Source organism: Petromyzon marinus, chromosome 8 (assembly GCF_048934315.1).
Source record: "Petromyzon marinus isolate PM22_M1 ecotype Great Lakes invasive population chromosome 8, UKy_Petmar_22M1.pri1.0, whole genome shotgun sequence".
Classification (NCBI taxonomy): domain Eukaryota; kingdom Metazoa; phylum Chordata; class Hyperoartia; order Petromyzontiformes; family Petromyzontidae; genus Petromyzon; species Petromyzon marinus.
In genome coordinates, this window is record NC_133674.1 from 958,383 (window position 1) to 970,265 (window position 11,883).

An 11,883-nucleotide genomic window follows, 5' to 3' on the forward strand; every position below is an offset into this window, starting at 1 on the left:
TGTTTAAAACTGCGGATGCATTAGCAAATGAACAACATTACGCGCCTTCAGCTTCAGAGATGGCGTTAAATAAAAACTCTGTGCTGTTGCTGGAAAACTAAAGTAAAACGAAACTATTTTTATTTTACCACTGAGAGTGGCTATCTCATTACACTACAAATCCGGTGACCTGACTTCGATTTCCGGTGTGTCCAAGCATCGACAGTGGGGAGACAAAAGGGGCCAGATGCGGTAATGACCACACCACCCACCCCGCCATATGCCCTGCCGGCCTTCGTAGGTCGCTCGACAAACAGCATTTGCCCTGACAGCCTGTTAAAGGCTACACGGGGGAGCTTTGTCGACTGCGGTGCGTGCGCGTGCCTGGCATACCGCGGTGCTCATGCAGGACGATGAAGTCGTTGACGGCGTTGGCGCAGCACGCCCACACCAGCGCCTGCAGCTTGTGGCCTCCGTGGTTCATCGGCTGAGCGTTCGGCAGGATCAGCTTCATCTCCTGCGGTGGTGGTGGGAGGGTGGTGGTGGTGTGGTAACATGACAGCAAGCGGTCACACGCCGAGTCCGCTCTTCCCACCGGCGTCCGTCCCGGCCACGCTGCTTTCGCCCCCCCCACTTCCCCGCCCCCCCACTGTATCCGACTCGGGTTGTGTTGTTTGTTTTTTCCATTGCGGAAGCCGAGCCGAGCCGTGCCGGTATACGGGGTCGCCAAACCCCGTGTTGGCACAACTGGGATGCACCATTGGAAAAACTTTACTATTTTTATTTTACCAGGTAAGGCCCATTGAGCTATGCAGCTCTTTTCCAGAAGCGACCTGGCCACAAATCATAGCTCAACTAAGTGGCTTATCGCCATGTGGAAATTTATAGCAGCCAAATACTCTTAAACGGACGTTGATTCTAAATGCGGAGGGAAAAACCGGAGGACCTGGAGAGAAATCCACGCGACTCCTCGGAAAGAGGCACGCAACTCCAAATATACAGCAGGCATCAGGGTCAGGATTGAACCTGCGACCTCCTGTATACCAGGTGAGGGAGTTAACATCTCGCCACAGTGGCGCCCCCAATGGTACATCTTTCCGTGACCACCGACCGTGCGTAGTGCTACAGTAGATACATTTTCGATGAATGGAAGGGATCGGTCATCGCGAAAAGGCGGACTGAATCGCGAGGAATGAAGTTGACAAAAGCTGCATGCACCAAACCAAAGTGTCCAACGCTCCACCACTTACGACCCCCCCCCCCCCCACACAGCCTCCACCTTTCATCAACAACCAGATTTCTTCTGGTTAACTCAACGGATGCGAGTTGTCTCACACTGCACAAGCCCGATGATTGGTCGACACGACTCGTGTGAGGTGCAAGGAACTGATTCTAAAGCCGATAGAGAACACGTGTGTGTGTGTGCGGTAATTTAGCAGTTAGCATGCTGCCCCACAAACCTAGTGACCCGAGGTTTATTTCCGTTCATGGCCAACACCAGTGGCGATTATCTGAACTGGTCCTGGGCCTCCCCTAGATCAACTCAGCCTCAAACGAGTACCTAGTGCGGTGTTTAAACATCATTACCAGAGAGATAAAGGTGGCCAGTTGTGGTGCTAGCCACCTACACCCTCGCAAACAGCACCTGTCCCAAAAACCTGTTAAGGCTATATGGGGGACCTCTGTCTTTGCGCGCTTGTACACATGCAATACACGAGGACCCACATTCCTCGTGTGACCCCAAACCCTGTAGCCCCTGTGACCCCGTGCCCGCACCTTGATGAACTGCTTGAGGAGGGAGCTGGGGTCGCGTGAGGTCGTCGCCATGATGTGTGGGTCCTTCACGCCGGCTCAGCAGTACTCGTCATCCATGTGGCTGCTCACTCCTACTGACACGGGGGGGGGGGGGGTGGATAGAAAGAGGTGGTAGATGGGGCAGGGGGGACGGAGAGGGTAGGTTATCATTTGCCATACTTCACCGTGCAGGTGAGTGAAGGTGTGTGTGTGGGTGGATGGATGGAAGGAGCGACCAGGAATAGTTGAGAATATCACTCTGCAGTGATCGCGTTGATTTTGTGTAGCGAGCTGAGCAATAATGAGACCTGGATGAGTCCCAATTGCAAGAGTGGGTGGGTGATATGGCAGGTGAGTGGGTAAATTGAGTAAAATGATGAGTGAGTGAATGAGTGCGTCAGTGCATGTTAAACCTCTTTGTTACAGCACGTAGCCAACCGTGGTAATCGGAAGTGTGACAAACTAACCACAAAAAGTAGTTCTCAAGAAATGAGTTTGTCAATCTAGATGATGATTTAAAAGTGCAAAGCTCCAGTGGCTTCCTAATATTGTAAGGAAGACCGCTCCAGAAGGAAGACTGCTCCAGAAGCACACGTTATGTGGTGACCACGGCCTTCATTTGACATTCCACCAAAATTTACGCCAGCCATCACACACACACGGCCGACTCTTTTTCCACGTTCACGCCACGGGATTTTTCAAAGTCCACTTGGGAAGCAATCGCCGTGCAGTATTTACGGTCAACGCAACTGCGGCATTAAACCCATTAAACCGGTGGGGGGGGGGGGGGGTTGAGGGCCCGCCGTTCTCGAACCGCGAACCTCCGCGGCAAAACACGGTGCCACCGCTTGGCAGGAAGGACCGACGGCGAGCCGGGGATGCGCGCCGACTCGGCGTGTCTAGCGGGCGGAGACGCGCGACGCTTATCCCTCTGCCTCGGGAGTCTCGCGGGAAGGAAGAGAGAGAGAGATGCGAGGAGACGTGATGGTGAGGGATGTGAGATCACCCTCCCCTCCCTGGTCGAACTCCACGGCCTTCTGGAGTTCAAGCGCCTCCCACCGCAGGTCCGTAGGCAGCACCAGGTTTTCTTCGGTGACGACGTCAGGGGGACAGGGGGCAGTGGGTGGGGGGCGGGCAGGGGAGAATTAACAAGGAAGAAAAATCATGCGCACGCATGGATTCATTCGGAAACGCTTTCCAACGCGCGGTTGTCTTCTCGCCTGTATTGTCAGACCGTCTTGTCCCATCTTAGTCCGTCTTGCGTGTCTCATTGTCTCTAGATCCGTCTCTAGTCTGTCTTGCGTGTCTCAACGTCTCTAGTCTGTCTCGCTGTCTCTCGTCTGTCTTGTCGTCGCGAGCCCATCTCTAGATCCGTCTCGCCGCCCGTTACCATCGAGCGCCCTCTTGAGCTGCGCCTTCTCCTCTACGAGGAACTTCTTGGCCTCCTGCGCCTTGCGGTAGAGGTACTCGCCGTGCAGTTGCGCCTCCTCAGCTGCACCACCAAACAAAGACAAAGATCCCCCATGTAGCCTTCGACAGGACTGTCGGGTGCAAGTGCTGTTAACGAGCAGCACCTTTGATACACGAAGGGGGGTAGGTGGCCAGCACCACATCCGGCCGCCTTAATTTCCCCAGTGGCGATGTTTACACAACGCACCAGGTACTCATTTGAGGCTGAGTTGACCAAGGGGAGGCCCAGGAACGGAATCGTCACCAGTGTTGGCCGTGAGCGGGAATTGAACTCGGGTCGCTGGGTTAGTAGTGCAGCGTAGTGCTAATCGCGAGACGACCATAAACAACAACCGCCATTCGCCACGAAGTGGTGGAGATGTCACCACGGCGCTCGTGCCAGGCTACGTGCAGGTTAAGGCCACATGAAGCGTCGAACGCCCGCTGGCAGCAGGAGGTCACAGACAGACAGACCCAGGTTGCCATTGGTTGCTTGACTGAGATGACTGGCCGATGCACCACCTGTGCCCCCTACTGTGCTACACTACCGCTCCAACCTACACAAACTCTCTTGGGCTATACTCTTTGGTTCTTTCGGTAAAGTCACATAGGCATAAAATATAAAATAAATTAAATCACGACGTTTCGGGCACAACACAAGCGTCCATCATCAGGTGGGACAAACCACAGCAAGAAACAATTGCCGACGTGGGCAAAAGAGCTGCTGTAAACAAGAGACTATATAGGTAAGAGAAGGGGGGAGGATCAGGGAGGAGAGATAGAGAGGGGGGGTATGAGGGGAGTGCTGAAGAGAGCGGGGCTGGGAGTGGGAAGCTTAAGAAATTAGAGATGCGGAAAGTTAAGGCAACACCATAAAGCAGTTAAGGTTTTACCTGGTTAATAACATTCTTCCAATGAATACTCAGTTTGTATCCATCTTCTCGGTTGAAGTTATGTCTGTGTTTATATATCTGGATGGCTTGATGAACAAACCTTTGATAGTAGCCCGAAGGTTTGCAGAGCGGCACCACGATACTCCTAGCGACGTCGTTGATTAATGTCTGTAATTAATATCGATGGTGAATCTCTGTAATTAATATCGATGATTCGATTCCACGAGAACAGATTCCACAAGAATCGATTCCACAACTATTTTAGTAAAGCGAAGTACGCGATTCGATTCAAACGTGTTCGTTCCGGTCTCATCAGAATCGGTATTGATTCTGTGCTGGAGGAATCCAATGAGCTATAAAGCTCTTTGATCAAAGATGTGCCAGTAGGGGGCACGGGGTCATAACGTCACAACAAACAATACAAAAACGATAGGAGTGCAAAGGGAATGGTAGCAAACCACTAAAAATAGATGAAATAAACCATATAAGTTCATACTCTTTGGTTCTTTCGGTAAGAAGTCTCGCTCTCCGTTCCACCCACTACAACTGGCGTCAGAAGTAGCCAAATAGTAAGATGAATCGCTATAATGGAGACGCGAAGAAAAACTCGTACCAGGGCTCCAGTGGAAGAGGAGGACGACTCAACACCACTGGGGTTGGCAGCCCTGGAAGGGGGAGGAGAAGCGACGACGGCCGAGCTGCTCACTGCCCGGCCGCCCGGCGGCTCACCACCGTCGGAGAGGGCGCTTCAGGTGGCTCACTCCCGCCTCGCCCAACTCCTGCACGCGGCGGCATCCATCCTCGACGAAATACATCGCGGGTTATAACCACAACAAATATAATCACAATCACTGCGACCATAATCGCCGTAACCACAAATATAATCATAACCACCAGCTACATAACCACAAGTATAAACACTACTGCCACAAATATAACCATAACCACCACAACCATAACAACCAACATAACCACCACAACAACCACAATGATGCTGATACACTCTCACACCATGTGGGTCCCCTTGTCTCCTTGTGTCTCCCTGTGGGTGAGTGGATGGGTTGGCGAGAGAGTCGGTGGGTTGGCAAGAGAGTCGGTGGGTTGGTGAGAGAGTGGGTGGGTGGCAGAGTGAGTGACCGGTGGCAGAGTGAGTGACCGGTGGCAGTGGGTGACCGGTGACTAAGTGGGTGGGTGGCAGTGGGTGACCGGTGACCAAGTGGGTGGGTGGCAGTGGGTGACCGGTGACGAAGTGGGTGAGAGAGTGGGTGGCTGAGTGGGTGGCCGAGTGGGTGGCTGAGTGAATTGGTGAGTGGATGAGTGCCAGAGTGGGTGGGTGAATGGCTGAGTGGGTGGGTGAGAATCAGTATGTTTTTGCTGGAGGAATCCGATGAGCTATGAAGCTCTTTTTCATAGATGCCCAGAGAGTGGCTGAGTGGGTGGCTGAGTGAGTGTCGGTGGGTGTGAGTGGGAATGAAATCTAACCTGCACCTCTGCATTGCAAATCCAGCGAGCTAACGCCCTGCGTGTGGTGGGGTAAAGTGTGGGCATGGCCACTTTGCTCCAACACGTCCGGACCAGCGTGGAAGAGTAGACCAAATACCTCTATATAGCGGCCTCTAGTGGATGCCTTTTCCAGCAGCAGGCGATTCGCATCCACAACAAACCCGTCCCTCCAGGGATAAAAACACACGGCAGTCTGGGAGTGCCTCTCATCAGCTATGGCTCAACACGAGGGCCACTCTGGGGCCGGTTTCCACCGTCAGCGCCTCATCATCAGCAGCAGGGCCGGGCTCTGCTTGAAGCAGCGCCGTGAACTCAGCAGGCGTCTAGGACGTGACGGCTGTGGGCCAGGCGCCTCCTCCTCTGTCTCCCCCCACCACCGCCGCCACTGCTGATGTGTGCACACCGCGCGAGGTTCTCACCTTCAGGCTGAGTCGACGTAGAGGAGGCCCAGCGAGCCGCCGCTTCAGAAGATTTCGCGACCCACTGACGGTGGCCGTGAGCGGGAAACCAAATCAGCCGCTCGCCACCCACAATCCACAGCGCGCGCCGCCTCCACTCGCCCCCTGCCTGACCGGAAGTAGCAGCGGGGGGAGGGGGGTGGGCAATGGGGGCGTGAGGGGGGGGGTTGAGGGGGAGCATGGGCGGGGGTTGCCAGGGGGGGCAAGGGGGGTCGCGAGGGGGGGGGGATGCTTGGGGGGGGGGGGTTGTGAAGGGGGAGGGGCAGGGGGGGAAAGAGGGAGCATGGGGGAGGAGCTTAGGTGAGGGGGAGGAGCTAATGGCTATTACACCACGCCGCGTCTCGCGCCACGTGCTTCCCCTGGCAGTTTGGCCGTTAGGCGTGGAACCGAGCTGTGGGTGAGTGGTGGCGGTGGTGGTGTGAGTCTTTCTATGTGAGTCTGTGTGTGAGTCTCTCTAAGTGAGTCTCTCTGTGTGAGTCTGTGTACGTGTGTGTGGGTCAGTGTGAGTCTGTGTGTAGCAGTGACCCGGTCTCAAATGAGTACCTGGTGCGATGCGTAAACATCGCCACTGGGGAGACAAAGGCGGTCGGGCGTGGTGCTAACCACCCACCCCTTCGTTTACCGTGCCGGCCTTCATATGTACTGCTTGCTAACAGCACTTGCCCCTACAGCCTGTTAAGGCTCTATGAGGATCGTTGTCTTTGGTGTCCTGTATTAGCAGGAGGAGGAGTGGTGGTGTTAATGTTGGTGGTATTAGTGGTGGTGGTGTTAGTGATGGTGGTGTTAGTGGTGGTGTTTGTGGTCTTAATAATGGTGGTGTTGGTGTTAGTGATGGTGGTGTTAGTGGTGGTGGTTGTTCGAGGTATTGTTGCTGGTGTTAGTGATGGTGGTGTTGGTGGTATTAGTGGTGGTCGTGTTAGTGATGGTGGTATTATTGGTGGTATTATTGGTGGTAGTGTTAGTGGTGGTGGTGTTAGTGGTGTTGGTGGTGGTGGAGTTGATGTTGGTGGTGGTGTTTTTAGGGTTCGTAGTGTTAGTGGTGGTGTTAGGAGTGGTGTTAGTGGTGGTGTTAGTTGTGGTGTTAGTTGAGGGGAGCGGTAGTGTAGCGGTTAACGTGCTGCGCTACAAACCTGGCGACCCGGGTTCGATTTCCGCTCACGGCCAACACCAGCAACGATTATCTGAACCGGTCCTGGGCCTCCCCTAGGTAGACTCAGCCTCAAATGAATACCTGGTATGATGTGTAAACATCGCCGCTAGGGAGACAAAGGCGGCCAGGCGTGGTGTTAGCCACCCACCCCCTCGTGTGCCATGCCGACCTTTATAGGTGCTCGCTAGCAGAAATTGCCCCTACAGTATATTCAGGCTATACGGGGGATCTGTCTTTGTTAGTGGTGGTGGTGTTAGTAGTGGTGTTAGTGGTGGTGCTAGTGGTGGTGTTTGTCGCGGTGTTGCTGGTGTCCGAACAAAGGAGCGACGCTCACAACAACGACCTTTGACCTGGGCGGCTGAAATGTAGCACGTTGGCACAGTCATCTCAGTCAGTCAACTCTTGGCACCTGGGTCTGACCTGTGACCTGTCAGTGAGCCTTCAGCATTTCATGTGGTCTCAAAGTGCACCTGGCCTGGCATTTGCTGCTACTTAGTGGCAAATGGCGGTCTTTGTTGTTTTTGTTGTGTTTCGTGTTGTGGGTGAGTGGTGAGGTTGTGAGTCTGTGATGATGATGTGAGTCCGTGTTGATGATGAGAGTCCGCATTGTGACATGACGCGTGTTTAGACATGAGTATTGTCGCACACCATCGGTTTAGTGTGACCCTCACCTGCGTCTCCCGCTCTCCACGCAGAGACCCGGACCGTGCGAGAAACGCAGTGAGCTCTGAGCACCCTACTCTGCAAGTTGCTGCCATGGAGGTACGTGTGGCTCTTCAACTCGTGTGGTAAAATATGGGTGGACGTGTGTTTTCCCCTCGACTTGTGCCTACCTGTCACCTACCTGTATACCTGGATGTGCTTCTCCTTGTCCGCCTGAGTATGTGTATGTCTATCAGAGTGTGTCTCCGAGATCCTGTTGGTGTGCCTGCCTGTCTACGCGTGAGCATTTACAGCACTATTATCTATCCACTGATGAATGAGAATGCCTTCCTCCCTGAGACCTTGCTACCCCTCAAATGCTGTGATGGAATAATCCGCCAAGCGCCGATTTTGTCGCACCATCTCTCTGGTGGCTCTCCTCTCCGATGTGTTTCCTTCCTTGGCTGCCGCTCCGTTATTATTCTTCACTATCAGCCATTGTTGTCCCTCCTTGCCATGGCTCGTCATGCCCGATCCCCAATCACTCTTTAACAATTTGAACAATCCCTGCGTGTGACCTCAAAATCCACGCATCTTTCATTGTTAATCCAAGCATGGCATCTGATATTGGCCAAATATTCCAATGCTGAGAAACGACAACATCTCGGCAGGACCCTCCTGAATGTGGAGCCCAGGATCTCAGAGATGCTGGCTCAGTGCTCGCCTTCTGCACTTGCTCCAACATCTTAATCAAGCCTATGTGGTGGACCTTTGTCTTTGTGTGTGTGTAGATGAGCCGAGCTGGAGAGGCTCGGAGTAACGACACGTCTTGCACCACGTGGAGTGCGCTGTCCTCAGACGGCACCGGCTCCATCTGTAGCAAATCGCCGAAAGGTAAGAACAGTAATGAGGGACGTCACAGTGGCCATGGTAAATAGTGGGACATCATGATGGCCATGTTGCATGGGGGATGTCACAGTGCCTTTGGTGTATGAGAGATTTTATGGTGATTGTATGGGTGATGTCAAGATAGCAATGCTACATGGGGGACTTAATGGTAATCATGTTTTGATTTAAAGCTTTCGTGGCTGCAGGGATTCATATTCTTGGTTCTTTCGGTAAAATCACGTAGAAGGGCAATAATAAAATTATAAAAATATAAAACAATAAAAATCTCACGACGTTTCGACTGCAACACAAGTAATCATCATCAGGTGTGAAAACCACAGCAAGAACCACAGCAAGAAAAATTGAAATTTTCTTGCTGTGGTTTTCACACCTGATGATGATTGCTTGTGTTGCAGTCGAAACGTCGTGAGAATTGCATTATTTTATTATTTTATTGTTTCCCTTCTACGTGACTTTACCGAAAGAACCAAGAATATGGTAATCATGTTGCATTAGAGACTGCATCATGGTTGCCATGTTACATGGGGGACTTCATGGTGGCCATGTTGCATGGGGATAATTATCTGTGCTCTGGCCTCAGTTCTGAAACAACATCAAACGCTTTCAGAATTGCTTCTGCGGCCATCTTGAATGCTCTTCCAATATTAGGAAACCACTGAAGCTATCCGCGTTTAAATCATCAAGTTTGACAACTAATATCTATACTCATTCGCTCTTTCGGTAATGTCACCTAGGTAGAAATAAAATAAAACAAATCACGACGTTTCTATCGCAACACAATCAATCTTCATCAGGTGGAACAACCACAGCAATAATAAAATGCTGAAGTAGGTGAGAGAGCTGCTGTGGCAAGAGGTTATCGGTAAGAAAGGGGGGAGGAGCAAGCGGGGGAGAGAGAGGGGAGCTGCGTCAGCGCTAGGGGGAGAAGAAGTGAGGCTGGGGGGGGACGTAGGCGGAGGTAGAAGTGGTAAGCTGAGTATGGGACATGGTGGGAAAGTAAATCTGAAAAATCTACTAGTACCTGGCGCGTGTGATGGAAACAACCACAACCAGTTAAGGCTTTACCTAGTTAATAACATCCATCGAATGATTGCTCAATTTGTATCCATCTTCTCGGTTGAAGTTATGTCTATGTTTGTATATCTGGATGGCTTCATGAAAAAACCTTTGATAGTTACCTGAAGGTTTGCAGAGTACCTTGGTCTCGGAAAAAAACAATATCACGCGAGCCCACAGCGTTATAACAATGGTCAGACATGGCAGAGGTATTGGTTCTGCGATGTTTCAGATCTGCCTTGTGTTCGCTAACACGGTCCGCGACATGTCAATTCGTTTTCCCAATGTAACTGCTACCGCAGGTACAACTCAGTTTGTCGACTCCAGGATATTGCATGTCAGGATGGGATTAGATCACGGATTTTGTGTACTGTATTGAATCGGACTTGGATCTTGTGTTTGTTTAAGATTTTGGAAATATTTTTGGTAACACCTGCTATGTATGGTAAAGTGATGGTCTTAATAGGCGTCTCAGTGGATTGTTTCTACATGGTTGGAGAAACAGCTTTGCGAATAATACTGTCCCAGTACCCATTCATCTTAAGAGTCTGGTGTACGTGTTCCAGTTCACTGGCTTGGTGGTGTTGGTTGCAAATGCAGTGGCCCTATGGTGTAGTGGTTTGATGAGGGAATTCTTCTGCGCCGGATGGTGGTGGGAATTAGGTTTTAGATAGGTCTCTTCTCAAACAAAACATCCAGGAATTAGTAGCTTACCATCATTCTCCACTTCCATGGTGAATTTGATGGATGGGTGTATGGAATTTATGTTGTTGAGAAATTGATTCAATGTTGGCAGGCCATGTGGCCAAATGACGAAAGTGTGATCTACGTATCTCTTCCACAAGGAAGGACGTTGGATGCATGTCTGGATGACATCAGTTTCAAATTTCTCCATGAAAACATTCGCTATCACTGGTGATAAGGGGGGACCCATGTGGGTACCTTCATTTTGTTTGTAGAAAGTACCATTCCTGGTGAAGTAAGTGCTGGTTCAGCGTTTCTACTGCTGCATGCATTTTTTTTCCGCCTGAGGACGACCACTTGTGTTGCGATCGAAACGTCGTCATTTATTTTATTTTATCCATATGTGACTTTACCGAAAAAAACAAAGAGGAAGTGTTAGTAAGGCAGTTCCTAACCAAAGTTGGTACATCAGCATTCAGTCCATGTTGGACCAAGTCTTCAATTATTGCTAAGGTGTCAGGTACAGGAACCTTGGTGAACAGAAAGACTACATCAAAGCTGACGAGCAAATCATCTGGGGACAGTGAAATGCCTTTGATTAGAGAGATAAAGTGAGCTGAGTTTCATACTGCTGAGGTAGTCTTGCCCGTGAATGGAAGCAAGGTCTCAGACAGAAATTGGGCCAGTTTGTAGGGAGGTGAGTTGATAGTGGAAACGATGGGTCGAAGTAGAGTATCTTCTTTATGGATTTTTGGAAGACCATATAATCTGGGTGGTCTATTAGCAGAAGGTTTTAGGGAGAACTGCTTGAATGGTTCGATTAGAGAAGTCGAATTGGTAATGATATTGTTTGTTTTTAAAGCCAGGCAGTTGGTCGGATCTTTGTTGATTTTGGTGTAATTGCTATCATTAAGAAGGTCCTGGATTATGTTGCTGAATGTGGTTTTATCCATGATGACAGTAGCATTGCCCTTGTCGGCTGAGAGGATGACTTTGTCCTCTCTATTTTTTAATTTGGTGAGTTCAGAGCGCTCGTCCTTGCTGATGTTATTAATAGGATTCTTAGCATTTTTTAAGATGGTGGCAATTTTAAATCTTGCCACGTCTGTAGGGATGTGTCCCAAGCCTTTGAGGGCTACATCTACCTGGGTTTTTATATCATCCACTGGGATGTGTTTGAGGGTGACAGCAAAATTCAGCCCTCTAGCTAGTACCGATTTTAGGCTATCGGAGATTGTGCTGTTACTCTGATTAATAGCAGTCTTTTTTATGTGTGGATCTGGTTTCTTTTTTGACAAGTTATTGAATTTAGCAATAAGGTTAACCTTGCATTTGGAAGACATTGTTGTGGCAGAAGAAGCAGTCA

General features: G+C 50.7%; 1 protein-coding gene across 2 annotated transcripts; it reads right to left on the reverse strand.

Annotated features, from left to right (window-relative positions):
* Positions 1-267: 267 nt before the first annotated feature.
* Positions 268-6,167, reverse strand: LOC142924063 (U3 small nucleolar ribonucleoprotein IMP4-like). 2 transcript variants are annotated; one of them, XM_076065511.1, is made up of 6 exons: positions 6,038-6,167; positions 4,729-4,915; positions 3,164-3,265; positions 2,780-2,860; positions 1,756-1,865; positions 268-496 (listed from the first exon to the last, which is right to left on the reverse strand). In XM_076065511.1, the coding sequence occupies exons 5-6, from the start codon at positions 1,804-1,806 to the stop codon at positions 323-325; spliced, it is 225 nt and encodes a 74-aa protein (XP_075921626.1). In that variant the 5' UTR covers positions 1,807-1,865; positions 2,780-2,860; positions 3,164-3,265; positions 4,729-4,915; positions 6,038-6,167; the 3' UTR covers positions 268-322. The 2 variants fall into 2 exon arrangements, with proteins under 2 accessions (XP_075921626.1, XP_075921625.1); XM_076065510.1 differs by having other exon boundaries at positions 2,595-2,860.
* Positions 6,168-11,883: the final 5,716 nt, after the last annotated feature.